The 18,296-nt window shown below is 35.5% G+C and overlaps 1 protein-coding gene across 2 annotated transcripts in view; it reads left to right on the top strand.

Moving 5' to 3' along the window:
* LRP1B (LDL receptor related protein 1B) overlaps positions 1–18,296 on the top strand; it is a 741,350-nt gene that overhangs the window by 474,913 nt on the left and 248,141 nt on the right. For both annotated transcript variants that reach the window (XM_068949290.1, XM_068949291.1), the window contains 5 exons: positions 2,934–3,059; positions 4,981–5,097; positions 10,466–10,546; positions 11,012–11,179; positions 13,758–13,940. In XM_068949290.1, coding sequence (XP_068805391.1) covers positions 2,934–3,059; positions 4,981–5,097; positions 10,466–10,546; positions 11,012–11,179; positions 13,758–13,940 — 675 coding nt within the window. The remainder of the gene's footprint in view (positions 1–2,933; positions 3,060–4,980; positions 5,098–10,465; positions 10,547–11,011; positions 11,180–13,757; positions 13,941–18,296) is intronic.

Raw genomic sequence — 18,296 nt, 5'->3', positions numbered from 1 at the left:
CTTTATCTGAATGTCTTACGGCACAAGTCCTACTTTTTTATCTTCCCAGTGTCATCACTCAATGACTTCAGTCTGCCCTTTGTTTTAATATGGTTTTAGACTGTCCTTTGTTTTCCTGATCTGGATTTTTGAGAAGCTGCATATAGATATGCTGAGACCTGCTAATATAAGTGCTGATATAAGTGCCATCAACCTATGGCACTCCAAAGGTTCTTTTGTGCTTTCGCACTCACGTTCTGATTCATACCAATACTAACATTTCCACATTGCTTCTTCCCCCCCCCCCCCTTTAAAAACACTGTCTTCCTTCTCCCACATACACATTCCCTGCTAGTAAATCCACATATACTGACTTAGTTTTGAATGAATGGAAAGCAAATGTGTATTCTCTCTATGCACCTTCTGGCTGTCATTTTGAATAATTAGATAAATACTTAACGTTCCGCAGATACAATGACTGTGTGGATCTCATCTTGAGATTTGGACAGGCCCTCAGGTAGCTCAGATCGACGTATTCTTACTGTCAGGAATACTTAAAAAAAAAAAAATGTGTTATTAAGGACCTGCTGCTTTATTTTTAAATGAAAAGGTGCCTGAAAAATCTTGTTAGACCACAGTCCTATAGTACTCAGGTGTTTGTACCAGATAAAAATTCCAGCTCTGTGTGAAAAGTTAAAAACTCTCCAAAATTAAAGTGACAAGCAGAATAACAAATTTCTTGGCCTTCAGGAGTAGGTAGTGATTCCTGCTTAGGAAAAGATACATTCTTTGTGTATGTATAGATTACCCAGAAATTAACATGCTTACTTAGAAGCATGTAATATGTGATTTAAATAAATCATTTTGGTTAATTCAACCTTATTAGCATTAAAGATTGCTTATAGTCTTGGTGTATACAATTAGATTTTGGGGTAAATGGAGACACATTTGTTATTTTATTTAGCAATAAATAGTAATTGTATGGTGACATCCAGAAGCTGATTAATTTAATGACTCACAAGAGATCAGTGTTAAGTTATCTACATTGGCAATTCAATAAGGATTTATTTTTATTTTAAACCTATTGTGAAATAGCCTTTTTTCTTGCTACCTTCTATATTTTTGGTCATGTTGCCATATCTCTATGGCTATTTATGTATATTACTTTGAAGATTTTTTTTTTTTTATTCTTAAGGTTGTTTATATAGAACAAACATGTCACTTGATAGCAGATTATGGATTCAACAATGTTTTTGTTTCTGCACATATCTGTATTAATTTTTAAAAATTATTCTAACCCCAAATCTTTTCCAATTTTTAATTTCCAGTGATGAAAATTCCAATGTTTTTATTTTTTATCTTGGAAAAAATTACACAGTCCTGACCTTACTTGTCCCAGATTAGAACTGGAATTAAAGTATACTAAAGAAAATTTGATATTTTCTGTTCAACTCAAGATGATCCTATGCAGATATCTTTCAACTCTTTTTAGTAGGTGTTGCAAAAGGACCAAATATGATCTCATGCTTAAATAAGCATGTGAAACTTTGTAGTTACATCTTAATACTTGCAAGATTTTACTTATGCTTATGTGAATCTGTGTCTGGTTCAATGCATCTAGGAAAAGATGAATCATGAAACATTGTGCTCAGCGAAGTGCAATGGAAGTGGATGGAGCTTCTAGAAACTGAACCTCCAGTGATTTTGTTTAGAGAAACTTGTTCCGGTTCCCATGTACTGGAATAGCACATCTTTCTCTCACCAAGCTAGTGTGTTGAAAATGGACTTTCAAATCCTTCTAAGCTAGGTGAATTTTAAATGAATCCATGAAGTGGATGAAATGGAGTTAGGCAGATAGCCTGCTGTTCATAGATATAATGGAGCTGTTGCTCTGTTGTATCATGCAAGCTGCTGAAGATTTGATCTATAGAAGAAAAAAATTGTGTTTTTGGTAGGTTTGGCCAGTGTCATTAATGTTTTCTTTGCTTCTTTTTAAAATTAATTCTCATGTAAGAGTAATCTGTTGCTTGCCAGCGTGATTTTATTATAATTACAGTTAGACTCATATTACTGATATAAATAAGCATATTTTAGGTAATAATTAAATAGATACTACATAGCATGGGGATACATGGTTGTGAATGCTGTTAAATTGTGATAGCTCCTTTGCTGACAGATTACTTGTGTATGTTTATAAGCACATATATGCACAAGCACCTCTATTTTGCCTGAGCAAGCTGTTAAAATTTATTTGCTTGTTCAAGGCACAACAGCATTCTGAGTTACAGAATTGCAGAAATTATATATAATGTTGTTGGCATGAACAACTGAAATATTAGTTTGTGGAATTTGTTAGGATTAAATCAGTTAATGGTTTGCATCTCTTGTTTATATGCAATGCTTTTCATCTGAAGTTTTGAGTTGTAAATCTCCATCTCTATCCTCCAAAAAAACCAAACCAAAACAAAATTGTTGGATGGTTATGATTGTATTTTCAGGTGGTATTAACTAGTATAACTCAAATAATGTTGAACTTAAGGGTTTAATCTGTAATATGTATCAGAGGCACAGGATGAAACCTTACATTTTGTGGAACCTTTGGGAACTGGAGTTTTATCTGTGTGTTTTTGACATATTTTTATCGGTACTTGTAAAATCCTGCTACATATCTTATCCTTTTGTCGCTTAGTAGTTAATATGAGGGAATAACCGTATTGACACTGATTTAATAAGAGAATTCTTTATTATATGTTCTTTAATTTACGTTTGAAGTACTTCATTTTTCTTTTTAATTAAGACTGGGTTGCTGAATAATTTCTCTATTGTGATGATTGTATGTACTGGCTAATCATACTAACAGCATCACAAGTGAATACATTCAATATATTATCTTCAGCTGTTTTTTTCCTGATTATTTTCTTAGGACAAGCTTTTTTTCTCTCTTTTCCCCTCAGTCAATCATAGTTGTCCTGACGATCAATTCAAGTGCCAAAATAATCGCTGCATTCCCAAGAGGTGGCTTTGTGATGGAGCTAATGACTGTGGTAATAATGAAGATGAATCAAATAAAACCTGTGCAGGTAAAAACTTTACTTGACTTTGTGCGTACTTCCCTAACTTCAGTTCCATAAACAATTCAAATCTGCTTTGAACTGAACAAGTCTGCTACTAGTAATCTGATTATAGCCATTTTAAACTAATTCATATTTTGTTGCCACAAAGGCTGGAATACAAATTGTATTTTACTTAAGCCTTGTGCTTGACAGTGCTTTCCAAATTAATTTAGCACTTAATCTATCCATATGGGTTGACTGTCAAAGAGCTGCTTGGCTACAGACTTGTCCCTGCTAAATCTTTATTGGCAGTTAGAATTTTGTTTGTTAACATGCTGTGATGAGTGCCATCTCACTAGTAAATTTTATTTTATGCTGACAAAAGTATAATTATTCATTCCGTTTCCCCTTGGTCCCTTGGAAATTGTTTTGTGTCTGTAATTTATTGGTTGTATATTGGATTTTTAAGGAAATGTCAAGACTAAGACAGTTTACTGATTCCACTACAATAAATCTTGGAGTTCCAAATCTGTCCTTTCCTTGTATGGAAGTGATATTTAGTGCTAATCAGTAGACTACACTGAACAATCATTTAATGTCTGATAAACACGATGTGCAAGCTGATACACAAGCTTACTAGTGTCTGTTTTTAACAGAAATACAATGATAGGTAGCATACATTGTGTATTAAAATATTCCCTGAACTCACATTGCTTGATTTAAAATTTCATATATATAATAACCTGTTCACTGGTTGTTACTTGTGTGGATGGGCTAAAAAAACCCTCTAGCACAGATACAGACCTACAGAGTCTATGTCACCCCTACAGTATTATTGCAAATATTAATGAATCTTGAATATCTTTGATATTCAACTGTATGTCCGTAGGATAGAGTCTTATTTGAAGACCATATTTTGCCTCTGTATTGCAGTTGGATATGGGCTGAATTTTGTATTCCTAATTTTAACTTTGTTCCTGCAGTAGCAAACTCTACTGATGCTTTAAAAAAGAAAGCCTTTATTTGAACAATTTTATGTTTTTAGTCTCATGTTTTGGGCTGTTTCCAGAAAGAAAAGAAAAGTTAATTTGTAACAGAAAATAATAAAAATAGAAAAAATACTCTTTCCACTACTGGGATTTCTAATATATTAGTTTTTTTTTCTAAGTGTGGAACTTGGATAGATGCACTTCAAAAGCTTAAATTTTTAATCAAAGTCTATGTCACTATCACTGACCTTGCAGTTATGGGCTGACATCTTGAATAAAAACAACCATAAGTAGTGTCAGCTTTATGTCAGGTAGATTTTTATTTAAGTTTTATTATTCGTTGTCTTCTAAAATCATTTCTGGTTACATAGTATAATTTATTCTTTATTTCTTCAGCGGAAAGACCATATGTCCTTTACTTTAATGGATAGTTACAGTTGCCTATTTGCAAACGCAGAGATTGCAAGAGCAGTGTGGCCAGGCACATTGCACTCATATTATAATTTTTCTGTCTGAATGTGAGTGTCACTAGATCATTGTTTATGTTATAAAAGACAACCTACACAGAAGAGAGTGAGTCAAGATTCCTGTTGTAGCCTAGGTAATTCTATGCTCTGATTTTCATTTACTTCAGCTATAGCATTCATGTCATTTTATCCAGCATTAATGCTTTTTCATCACCTAATTTTTTTGTAATTACATATAAAACTTCAGTTTGTCATTTGCTAAAGAAATCATTAAGGATTATAAAGTACAGGGGTAGGGTAATAACCCTGTAGATTACCTCAGTTTTGTCTGAAATCAAAGGAGGTGGGTGATGCTGTCAGGTGAGGTATAATGAGCAGCCAGGCCTGCACACACCCTCTGGACTTAACAGCTTCTATGTACAGACACGCACTGAGTGACCTAACAGATTTAGTCCACTTCCCTTGCATTTTTGGAGTGTTTTGTCTTGACAGCAAGAACATGTCAGGCTGACCAATTTTCTTGTGGGAATGGACGCTGTATTCCAACATCATGGCTGTGTGACAGGGAGAATGACTGTGGTGATGAAACAGATGAAATGACATCCTGTGGTAAGTACATAAATTTCCTCCTGGAAAAAGGTAAAGTTATTGTATAAAAGGACAAACGCGTATAAGGATCTCTCTTCATGTGAACTGACAAGTAGGAGTTGGAGAGGTCTTTTTCTTCTTAAATGAATTGATAATGTTCTTTCTGAAATGGCAGGTGGATTTTGTTTGTTTAATAAATAAATCTAAAACAAAGTCTACCTATTCCATCAATACCAAATTTCACTACAATACCAAATATGCAATTCAGTCAACTTAACACTTTTACAACCCGTTATCAAATATTTTAACCCCTCATAAACTGATCTTTGTCTCAGCCACTTACCTCTTGGCATGGGTCCCCTCAGCATATTCTGGAGGTCAATAAAATCAGACTGTTTCACGTCTGAACAGGAGCATGTTTTTTTGTGGGCATCTCTGCTGATTGCTGCATTACTGAGATATCACAAAGAGAGATGTGCTCCCTAAATCAGCTGGTTCCAAACAATTTATGTTTTTTAAGTCAACATGACTGCCTTCATCTATTTGGAAGGTCACAAATAACTGTTGTGAGTCTGAGAGCAAGAAGGTCAGTGAACTGTCTGCAAAATATCCTGTCAGGGTGTTTCCTGTTTACAAGGTAATATTTGTGATATTATTTGACTTACTAATGTGAATTAGTAAGTAAATAAGAATTGGTAAGTAAGACATTAATATGAATTAGTAAGTATGCTGCAGTTTAGGAGAATATATTTGTGAAACCACTTTTCAAGTGTTTTTGAGAAGGAGCACAGACCACAGACTGAATGCTTTAGCAGCATCAACCATGTAGGCGTGAGGTCAGTGTTCATTGCATAAGAAAGTTACAGTATGAAGTGTGTTCCTTAGGATAGTTAGCAGTTGGATCTGGATTTTTCTCAGATACAGGTGATATTTTAACTTGATTCACTATTAAAAATCAAAATGAGATAAAACTGTGTGAAATCAGTGTATTCGACAAAACGTTACTTTTTTTTGCTTTTCTGAAAATTCTTACTATTGTAAATATTTTTAGTAGAGCTATTAGAGTTCTATTACTGATATCAGTTTTTCCTGCAAAAGTATTAATAGCTGTGAAGTCCTTTCAGTGGAAAGTGAGGATGAACTGCATAGAAAGTAAATACATAAGTGGAAGCCGCAGGCTGAGATCACGATGTCCTTTGCTCTCTAAACATAGATCTGCAGCACCTTACCTACCAGCAAATCTGTGGAAGGCAGAGTATAGGATCCAACCTGTAAATTCTGTTGATCCCAAAGCACTTAAGATTGTTTAATTACAAATGGTTCATGACTGGCAACCAGCTACTTCCTATTGGTCAGCCTTACATTGTTACTTTTTAAAGCCCTCTGTGATTTTCAGCGTCTCCTTCTTTTATAACTGCCTTCAAGATCTTTCAGGTTTTTCTAAGTGTAAATAGTTGTTATGCTTCCTGGAGTATTCACCTGCTTTCACCTTTCTTATTTCTCATTACTTTCTTTTTCTTTCTTCTTTCCCTAGTGATTTAAGCAAGAAAAAATTCTGATTTGATATTGACAACTCTGATCAATTACTTCAGAATAGATGACATTTGACAAAATCAAAACCATTTTGTGGGTGAAAATGAGAATATCATTAAGGTAGATTTCTAATTGCTGGACTCCAAATCGAATAATTCTTGTTACCAGTTATATATAGAGATAGAGTAGGTGATCCTGGCAGACTCACTGTATTTTAAAATCTCAAAAGTTACAACATTCTGTGTAACAGTAGAGATGATACTTGATATGACAGTAGTTTATCCGACTAGCTGTCCTTTGTGTTCCTTGGACAGTTTATCAATTTATAGATCTCAACGTCATCTTTGTAACTCATATATTTTTCTTATGGTATCCTGTGAGCAGATCTTGAATTTTCCTTGGGGCTCATCTAACCAGCATTTATTTCACCTGATGTTTGTATTTCAGTTTGGCCAGACTTCACATATGTTCTGTTATTTTATGATCTTATTTTATTCTCAAGCACTGTGAATGTACGAATATGTCTATTTTTTTAATTCTGCCTCATGATTTGGTGCTATGTAGAGCATGCTAATGGCATTATTATAACAAAAATATTTGGCTATCCACTACTGTTCTATGAAACAGTTTAGAATTCTGTTTGTATTCAGTAGTTTTTTGATAATAAAATCATAGTTTATTTTCTGTTACCTCTACAAATCCTTTGTTTTTGACTGAACTAGTCTTCAGCTGTAAATAACTTTGGCTCTTTCTATTGTTTCAAAAGCTTATGTATACTTTTGCCTGTTTGCAGCTCTGGTGAGCAGGACCAGAAGGCTGATGCCAGTATGTTAGTGCACATACTTTTTCTTAAGATAAAAACACATTTAGAAGCGTAGCAGTTCTGAAAGAGACCTGAAGATAAGCCCTCTATATTTTCTCTTACTTTGCCAAAGGAAACAGTGTTTACGATCATGTCCATCTGTCTATCAGTTCTCTCTGTCATGCCATTTATGCTCAATAACCAAAGGACAAAAGAAGTCTCAAAGAAATGGAGGTTTTACAGGACAACTGGATGGTGGAGAGAACCTACGTTAGTGGATTCCAGGCTAATGGGAGAGACTTTATTGTGTGCTCAAGAGTCACCTTTCTTATTTTGTCTGTCTGCCGGTAATCAGCAGGAATCTGGTAGTCAGTGCAGGGATGGCTATGAATCAGCTACAAGAGGTGCATCTCTTTGTTTTGAAATAGGAAAGGAATACTGAGGAGGCCATAGGGAGAGGGAGGGGTAGTATTGTGTGTGTCCTCTAGGATGCAGGATTAGAGCTCTGAGAAGTAAACATCAGGGACACTGCAGAGGTCTCTGGGAATTCTGTGGTGGGCTGAGGAGAGAGAGGTGTGTGTGTGTGTGAGGATATAGAAACCTACTTTTATTTCTGCTGCCCATAATTTTCTTGGAATTATCTACCTCGTGCTTTCATGTGGAATTTGTCTTTCACAGTGTGTTTGATTCCTGGCATACTAGAAGGTGGCTGACACAGGAAATCTGAAGGGGTTAATGGGAAACAGTGCGTGCGCACACACGCTTGCATGCTTGTCACAAAATTGTAAAGTCTTAGCTGGGAGACTGACTCCTTGTGTAACACCGATATATATTGGGTGTCATATAAAGATGACAGAGACAGAATCCCTGAAGAAAATTTAGAAGGGGAGCACTGAATCAGGGTCATTGAAAACTGAAAGTCTTTTGCTCTGGCTTAAAACAATAAAAATAAAGCTGAAATTGCCAAGGTGCAAAGTAAGTCAAAAAATATGGACAGTACAGGGGAAGGAAAAAAGATGGAATGTAACATCAGGATGTCCCTGTGAAGGTGAAAAGGAAGATGTGCTCTTGGTCTTAAGTTACTTCCAAGTAAATCATTGTCATAGCAGTAGTACCTCACAATTCATTTTAATTAGTTTCTGTCTCTTTATACGGATCTTACGTAGGCAGATGAACATAAAGAAAATAAAGTCATGAAGGTGTCCAAGTATGAAAAAGGAGGAAAAAAAGATTTAGTACAGGAGTTACATTTGATTGGTAGAAGAATTAATGAACAAATAAAAGATCAAATTAAAAATAGCTTTTATCATTGCTTGAAACACACAGGCATATCCATAACAAATTACCATCTCGTTTGCTGACCTGTGTTACTTGTCTTAGGACGGATTTTTGGTTGTCATTGCAAAGTGTTCCCCCAAAAGCAAGAGCTTTCTTTTGACGAACCTCTTTCCCCTCCTCCCGCAGCCTGGATCCCACAAACTTGACAAATGGTGGGTGAGTGGTGGTGTTAGCTTTTCGTCCCACCCTTTTCATCTGCTGAAGCAGAAGAATAATCACTTCAGTCTTACAGTGTTCTTGGTGAGCTCTAAACTCTATTTGATGCAGCTGGTTTGCTGCTTTGTTTGTGTGTTTTGAGCTAAGGAGTTTCCCTAAGCTTCTTTAAAAAATAGTAGCTCTTCAATTATTTTCTGCACAAATGGCAGCAAGAAGCCGCAAATCCAAGTGCAGAACTTCATTGACTAAATATTGCAATCCTTGTCATAAGGAAAAGTTGTGCTTATGTAGCATGTTTTAGAATTTTGGAAGGACCTTTTGGTACTGAACGACTACGTGGGCCAATTTTCAAATTCTTTGTGAAGTTTGGCTTTATGTCGATTCAGCTGAAACAACACTACAGCAACCCAACGTAGATGGAAAAATGCCATGAGCAATATCATTGGGAGACCTATTCTAATCTTGGGCAGTTTTGGTGTGGTTGCCAGGATTATGCACCATTTCAGACAGTTTTCCGTTGCATTTAGGGTGTAGTACATAGGGATTTCCAACCTGAAATTCTTTATTGAAGGAGAAGCTTGTCCTTAGGCTGCAGTGCAAGAGGATTGTTCATATTGTTTTCTTTGGCTTACGTTAGGTGTTTTAACAGTTATTGAGGAGTATATCCTTCTCTTGAAGGTTTGTCCAGAGCGTTTAGGCACCTGACTTACCCATTTGAATCAAGTCAGACTTTCAAATTGGTTTGTATGAATTTCTGTGTTTTGTGAAATAGTTATCATATTTTCAAAACTGAATGGATACGAGCTCTGTTGCGTATTTTTGTTAGCATGAATGAACATACCTAGGTACCCAGCTGATCTCATGAAAAGTCTGTGATGAAAAAAGTTTTTTTAAGCAGAAGCATATGGAACTTTATTTTTTTAAATAAATGTCTAATATGTATTATAGATGAGCCTGTACTTTATGAATGATAAGGTCTCAGTTTCTACTATTTTTTTAATGGAATACATGTAGGAAATGATTGTAAATATTGACTTTTTAATTCTGGATTTCGTTATGTCCTTGCACAGTAACTTTATTTCTTGACTGTTCTTTCACTTGCTGCTTAACCTTCTCATTTTATAGTCTTCTATTTACTGTGTTTTACTGGTAGTTTTATTGCAATTACAGAACATTTTTAAAAAATATATATATTGAAAACACAATTCCTGTGTCAATCATAATGCTGTAATTACTTATAAATATTAGGATGCATAGTGGCAAAGAAAGCCCTGATGTGATGGGAGTATAGGACCATGTCATATGATGCAGAAGCATGCATTTCAGTGGTCCAGATTGATTAAGTACGTGCTTTGGACTCACATTTACAGTTAAAAGCCCTTCTATCCTTTATTTTCCATCTCATTCCTTTTCCTCCTCTCCAGTTAAGTCTCTGGCAGATGCAAATGTTTGCTACGATACATTTTATTGTGTAATTTATGCATGTATAAGGGTGGAAGAGTATTACTAAAGATGATACATAGTAAAGCATTACTGTATTTCTTTTGAATACTTCCACAGAGTTCCCAACCTGTGAACCGCTAACTCAATTTATATGCAAAAATGGAAGATGCATTAGCAGCAAATGGCTCTGTGATTCAGGCAAGTACTAAGTGTTTGATATCTGAAATTAATATGATAAATATGAGGTAAAGATTGTTTTGATATTCATTCTCTTCTTCTGAGAGTGAGAGTTTGGCTTGTAACGGGTCAGAGAATAAATATAGTTGACCTAATATTGAGAGCTGAAAAATTGAGACTGCATATGAGGAATGATGCAGTGGATATGGAAATAGTTGCAAATGGCACATTTTGTAGAATAAAGTATGACGTAATATTTGATTATAAGAAAGTCATCATGAAAATATTTTCTGCTTTTAGAAAACAAAACTGTTCCAGGGACAATAGGTAGTCTTTTTGTCGTTTTTGGGCAAATTCCACGTGAACAGCATCCCTCAGTATGGAAGGTGAAGACTTTACAGTGTAGATATTTCTTTTGTCCTAAAGAGCGCATATGTGAATGACAGATGTTCATATTAATGTAATTCATGTAAATAATATTCACAGATGACGACTGCGGCGATGGGAGTGATGAGTTAGGCTGTATTCACTCATGTTCTGCCGATCAGTTCAGATGTTTTAGTGGCAGATGTATCCCAGGTCATTGGGCATGTGATGGTGACAACGACTGTGGAGATTACAGTGATGAAACCAAAGCAAACTGCACGGAGGAAGGTTAGCCATTTTTCTGGCATTTTAGTACTTTATTATGAATACATTTCTCAGTCAGTGGAAAGGAGAAAGCTCTTAACCTTGGTAAAAGTTGGGATGGAAAATATGTGAAGCTCAGTGCATCCCTTGTAAAATGCACATCCCTCAGTACATCTCTAAGTCTTCCATCAGTGTGTAAAGATAGGAACTAGGTTCTAGTAACCTCGAAGGACACATACAGAGTCGAATAAACATGCTAGATATCATGTTTCTTATGTATTTCAGATAACCATGAAAAGTGTTATCCCGTAACTACAAATTACGGTGTAAAGTCGTGTAGGGCTGGTAATATAAATAGTTAATTTAAATAACTGACCAATCAACATACAAACCATATTTCAATTGTATTTTTAAGTGCTGTAATAGGCGCCTTGGAACCCACCTAGGATAACTTAAGCATTTTTCTTCTTTTCTTGGACATATATAGTCTCCAAACTTCCTTCTTCCATTTTAACTGTTCAAAATTGCCAGTCTTTCTCTACTCCCTGTAAACCTGTTCAACCAACTGAGAAATTTGCCCATGTATTCTCTCCTTTTCGCTTTTATTCTCTATGGAAGTCTACCTTTTCTTTGGACACAGAAATATTAGAGCAGTTGGTAGAGAAGATAATTACAGAGAAAGGAAGAATAGAACAGAGTGATGACTGGGAAGGGGCAGTTTACATCACTGCATCGCATATGCATTTTATAATTTAAGAGGAAGCTTGCTTTCAGGACATCACTGGAACAGGGCGCTGGAAGGAATTTGCTTAATGCGTTTTTCAACAAGCTTTGAAAATTTCAGATGTAATGTAACAATACAGAAGCATACTGTAGAAGAATGATATATTTGAAAACAAAATGGATATTATACTGAGATAAATTCCATGGTTTTGCTTTACTGAAATATGCTAAACATGATTTCTATCCTTTTAATAGAGATACATGCTACCTGGATAAACAGCCAGTAAGCAACATTCCTGAAGTTACTGCTTCATATTTTTCCGGTATTTTTATGCAGTAACTCTCTCATAGACATGTGATTAAAAAACAGTATTTTGATCGTGTAACTGAAACATTAAACATGAACATGAAACTGAAACATATTTTAACAAAATACAATTTCATTCAAATGCCATTCTTCCATGAATCAGCATTCTAAATCTATCTGCAGACCTCATACGAACAGATGAATCAGCAGAATGCTGTGCATGAGTAAAGAGTCTTGGTTTTTATGTTTACAAAATTTACTATTACTTATCTGTATAAAAAAGTTAGTCTGGAACAGAACTATTAACTTGCCTCCATGCACTGCCATCTCAGAGTTTTAAGTCCTCCTCTACCTTTTTATACGATACTATGTTACTCTGGGATTTGAATCACAGTCTGAAATAGCACTGTTTTACACAGTCAGATTTAGCTCATACATCTTCGGTGTCCTGTTCTGCTACATGGTGTACACTTGTCCAGGAACAGTGTCTTTGCTTACAATTGAATGCAGATCATTTAGGAGATAGCAAGGCAGCTTTTGATAAAAATTCAGTTATAGATAGTACTAGAAAAATTTATTCCAATATGCTTTTTGGTACAAACAGGACTGTACAACTTTATAATTGCTTTAAAATACGTGTTACCATGATTAGTATGTTATGAATAGTAGACATACTCATAGTGGTAATGGTTTATCTAGCAAAGTGAGGGCAAAAACAAAACTGAAAAGGATATCAACTTGAAAACAGATGAGAAAAATATATGATGAATAATTTAAATCACATAATTATTGTGCTTCAAACCATTGAAGACTGATTCCATAGCTGCGCTGAATTTATTTTTGTTGTTGTGGAATTTGGAAAGGCTGCAGCTAGTCTGTCAGTGCTGTAACAGCATGAGTCTAACAGGGTCCTTCCTAACTGTTAGGTAATTTGGGGTAGACGTATGACTGTTCTGATTTCTGCCAGACTGAAGCATTCCTTTGACACCTCCTGTGTTTTACAAAGTAGGAGATGGAATTTGTTTTAAAGTGGGGGAAGGAGAGGAAGGAGGGAATCTCGAGGCTGAGAGGAAGGGCTTTCAAAGCAACAGGAAAATTTCATCAGCCTTGGTCTTCCTTACATTCCCAAATTCGTTCTTATCTGACAGCTATGTAAAAAATGTGGCATATACTTTGAGCCTGTGGTGAAGGGGGAGTGACAGAAGTGAGCAGAATAAGAGAGAACTTGTCTGGAGCTTGTGTTGAAGTGACTAGTTAGGAAGGAATAACGAATGTTGAGTGCTGCGCTTGGGGACAGCGGTTTTCACTTTGGTCAGAAAGGAGGAGGGATGAGAAGCTGGAGCAGAGGCGAGAGTATAATATGAGTGGCATAAGAACCATTCTGTTGACCTAAAGATCCAGTTGTGTCAGCATATATGTCCACTTCCTACTTATCCTGTCTTTAGTTTAGAATAAGCACTATGCAAAGGTGAGGCTAGAGAAGTACATGTGTATGTCTATGTCATTGTAGACCAGACAGGGAAAAAAACTCATGTGAGCAAATTTTTCAATGTAACTCCTATTTTTGCTAAGAAACTCCATCTCCTGGAAGATGCAATGGGAAGGAATTTCAGTGCAGTCCTGATGGCAACTGTGTTCCTGAGTTGTGGCGCTGTGATGGAGAAAAAGACTGTGAAGATGGTAGTGATGAAAAAGGCTGTAATGGAACCATACGGCTGTGTGATGAGAAAACAAAGTTCTCCTGCAAGAGTACAGGTACAGTATATACATAAGGATATGCTTTGCGCTTCTTTTTATTCATTTCTTATGTGTATGTGATTTTGTCATAAATTTACTATTTGAATACTGGTTTCAGTGTTTTAATACTATTGAAGTGATGTTACTAAATGTATTCTCATCAGGAAAAGAGTATTAATATACTTTGTCTAACCTGTTTGCGGACTCATGATACAAAATTGATGGCTTGTCTTCTGTTTTCCATTTAGGACACTACAAGTAAGTTGATTGAAATGGTATGAGGTAATTAGTTAGAAGACTTCAGAGAATTCAAGCTAAAACATTGGAAGAAAAACACATGTTCTGAGAAAGCTTAAAATGGATTTTTTTTTAAGTATACTTAGCTAAAAAGATCTGAAAAGACTGTGATTTAACTAATGTTTACATGGGGATATTTTATAAAACAATGGTTAGATGGAATTTTCTTGAGAGTCCAGTTAAGGATCTCATTGTAGGAGGTTACCATTATATTAATGGAATTAATTTATATATGTATATATATTTTTGGAATCAGTTTCAAAGCTTAATGAAATACTGGAAATAAAATATCTTTTAAAAGCAAATTTTACATTGGATTATAATTAAATTAGTAATTTTAGTTCAGTTTTGTTTAGTTTTGTCTAAATAAATACAAAATACAGAATTTTATCTAAACAAAATAATTAAAACATTTCCTTTTTTGTTCTTACAAACAAGGGTATTCTTAAGGGTATATGGAACAAGTAGTTGTTAAAGGAAACAGTTTCAATAAGTTAAAAGGGACTTTTAATGAAATAGGCAGCCTGCCACAAGAAATACATTTGCATGATACTATTCTTTTCCTAGTGCTTCAATGGAGAAAAAGTGTGCTCAAGCTGTGCTTCCCCGTTGTATACTTATATACCATGTACACAATGTTGCACAGGAGAGCAATATCTCACCGGGTTTACGTTGTGAAGGATGAAGTGTGAATTCTTTGGTTGACACATACATGTGTAAACAGTTAAACATGTAAACAGCAGAACTTACTTTCATCAAGGATCTGCTAAATTCAAGGGAAATATAGCTTTGATTTAGGTGAAAATTCAGTCATGCCTGTTGATGGTGTGGAACTGTCACTTTCGGAGTCAGCTCTTGACAGTTCTACCCATAACTCTTCTTCCTTTGTTTTCCTTCCCTCAATTCTAGAATGAGCAAAACTGTTTTTCTGGAGGAGGCGTGCTGGCAATGCACTGAAACAGAAAATTGCAAAATCAACTTTTTAGTTAGGGTGCCTTTCAATTTCATTCCAGATGAAGCAAGTAGGTAATAATAGGGTTGTGAGAAATTGTTTCTGTCATGATCCTCTAAGATTTCAGAATAAATGTTATTTTCTATGTAGATTATTCTGAGGAAATAATGTCTAGACTTCCACACTTTTCAAAATTGTTCAGTTTAAGAGAAGCTGAATAATCCTCCGCTTGTATACTACTTGGGGGTGCTATCTGAGAAGGAAATCTCTGATTTTTCTGACAAAAATTCCAATAGTTCTGCGTGGAAAAAATGTGCTTGGGGGAAAGTGAAACAGCTGTGTTTGAGTGATGACAGTTGGGGAGAACAGCAAAAGTGAAATGTCTCTACCCACTTTTTTTTTTTTTTTTACCTGCTTCTTTTTTTATGACTCCAAATAGTGACTGCAAGATCTTCTCTTACTGCATAGGTTTTTGTTCGTTCTAGTTAAATCTGTCACAGTGCCACAGACATGAATGTCATGTTGCAATTATAGCATTGGTCAGCCTTTAGCTAAATGTGATTTTTCTACTTCGAGTAGTGGTGACCTCAAGAAATCATGATATTCAGTTCCTTTTCTGAGATACCCTTAAGAATTCAGTTGAGGATATTCTATAACTTAGAATAGTAGGTCATACAGATGGACTGCTAGTAATTTGACTCTGATAATTCAATATTTTTTACTAATATGTTATCATCTTTGCTACAAGTTTAATTGATTTCTCTTCCTCTATTTGCTAGTATAAAAAATCTTTCATCTATTGAAAGAGTTCTGTCGTACTTCTGCGTAATCACCTTTTTTATTGAACACACAATACAAATATTTTTTTTTTAATTTTTTCTCTTATATTTTATCTTTTTAAAAACTTTTATCCTTTTTGTTAGTCTCACTGGAACTGTCCAGTTTGCACAATCTGGTGTTCAAAGTCAGCCAAAGTACTGCAGAGCGCTCCTGTCAACAGAGCTTGGAATGACATTTCTCATTTTTGCAAGAACATCACACAGTTGTTTGTTGTGATGTGATAAACAATAAACTAGAGTTTTGAGTAGCAAAGGGATATTAGGCACAGTAATACCTAATTGAGATTGCCTGCTGTTGGGCTGCTTCTAGCCATTTATTTTCTGCTTTTAAATCAGATTAGAGAGTCTTTTTCAACTTACTATTTTAAATTCTGATTCTATCTTCCAAAATGAATGCAGGTGATAGACAATATACTGCTTAAATCTTTCACTTCTATCCCATCTGCCTAGTTTGCAGTTAGTAGAACTGGACGGAGAACAGAATCTGTGCAATCTCACTTGAAATGTCATTTAATTACTCTAATGATCATAATCAAGTTTTTTTTATGTGAAGCCAAATGCAAAGGATTCATGAATACCTCAGTCCAGTAAGCAGTGGATCTAAACTGTCCTATATATTTTTCATAGTTACTGTTTTTTACACTTCCTCCAATAAGCAGTTAATTTTGTATCTTATCATTTTAATGCTATCCTGTGTGCTATCCTGTTGTGCTTTTTGTGGCTTTTTTTTTTTAATATGTTACTTAGATATTTAAAAGACTATTTGGACTAGCAGGTAAGGAGTGAAAGCAGAGAGGAAGTAAAGTCATGGGGTAATTGTCACCGTAATACTGGAAGAGGAGGACAGCAGGGAAAGCATTGTTTGGGTGTGGAGAGCAAGAGTCAAGGAGCAAGTGAGGTGTGAGGAAGAGAGAGAAATTGATACTGAGGAAAAGTGGGAAGGAAGGTTTTTAGAGAAAGATTCAGATGAGGAAGTTGGTAGGAGCAATCTACAGATTCTGGGAGGTATGATGAGGAGGAGAAGGTTACTGGGGAAGGAGAATATTGTGTGAGACGAGTTCTGGAAGATAAGATTTACTAAGAACTCTGGTATGGGAAGCAGTGAGGACTTAAAAGGTGACTGGAAGGCTATTGATCAGAAGCTGGGTTTGACAATTTTGCTTCTGCTCGTTCCCTGCCTACTCCGCCCCTTCTCTTGCTTTGAGGTCCTTAGAGCTGAACAACTTGCAGAATTGCTTTAATAACCCATTTGGACGTGAGGATAGTTCCATATGATGAAACGTCTGACTGGAGGTAGAGGATTCAGTTGACTAAGAAGAATTTAAAGAAAAGAAACTGCCATAGCTAGTAAATTAGAAAATTATATATAATATTTCTGAATTGTATTTATTTAATTTTAATCTTCATTTCATGGTATCACTAAGCGCACCTTTTGTTTTTCCATTATAATAGCTCTCTTCTTTAGGCCCTGACATTTTCTCTTCTGTGTCATAGATGCTGTCTCTAGCATATTTGGGATTTTGACCATTATACAAAATGATGAAAGCTTCCCATTCTAATTGATACCCCTCTCTAAGTTTTCCAGGTGATTTTTGCACTGGTGAGATTATGTTCTGCTATTTGCCACCATACTCACTGTAGTATGATCCTGAAATTTCAATTTATACCTTTTCTTCTTCAGCAATAAAAGTAGTCTGACACTTGCCTCATGGAATGCTTCAGAAATATTTTTTTCATTGTTCCTGTTTATCCAGTCTCTTATCCAGTTTCCATCCTATGAGGAAGATGGCACCTTTCCCATTAAAAGAAGGATAAAGTAATAAATCTAGAAGCATTACACTAACCTTAAGCTAACCAGCAAGTGTTTATTTTAAAGAAAATTGAAGTCAGTTACTGTATATAGCAGACAGTAGAGTTACAGCTAGGGGCAGTGGTTATGTTGTGTGGACAATTGTATAATATCTGCTTTGAAGTGGTTTTATATGAATCCCTGTCATGGATGAGATAGAGTAAACAACAGCCTGTAGGGGATTTGGTACTGGCAGATATTTAAGAAACCAACAAGATCTGAGCTTTTACCCTACTTGATTATTTCCTACACATGCTCACTTTCTCCCCAATAAAGTCATATTCTCCTGTTCTCGACTTCCCCGCTGGAAGATTGCAGGTAGTTGGCGAAAGTTGGGCAGAAATCATGTTGAGTCATGCTGTGCAACTGTCTGGCAGTGTCCAGTCTTGGGCTTAACTAGCCAGTCCTTGGGTGTCCCCAGGGATTTTTCTCTGTGG

The sequence above is a fragment of the Struthio camelus genome, chromosome 6, assembly GCF_040807025.1.
Source record: "Struthio camelus isolate bStrCam1 chromosome 6, bStrCam1.hap1, whole genome shotgun sequence".
NCBI lineage: Eukaryota > Metazoa > Chordata > Aves > Struthioniformes > Struthionidae > Struthio > Struthio camelus.
This window is presented reverse-complemented; position numbering and strand designations above follow the sequence as displayed.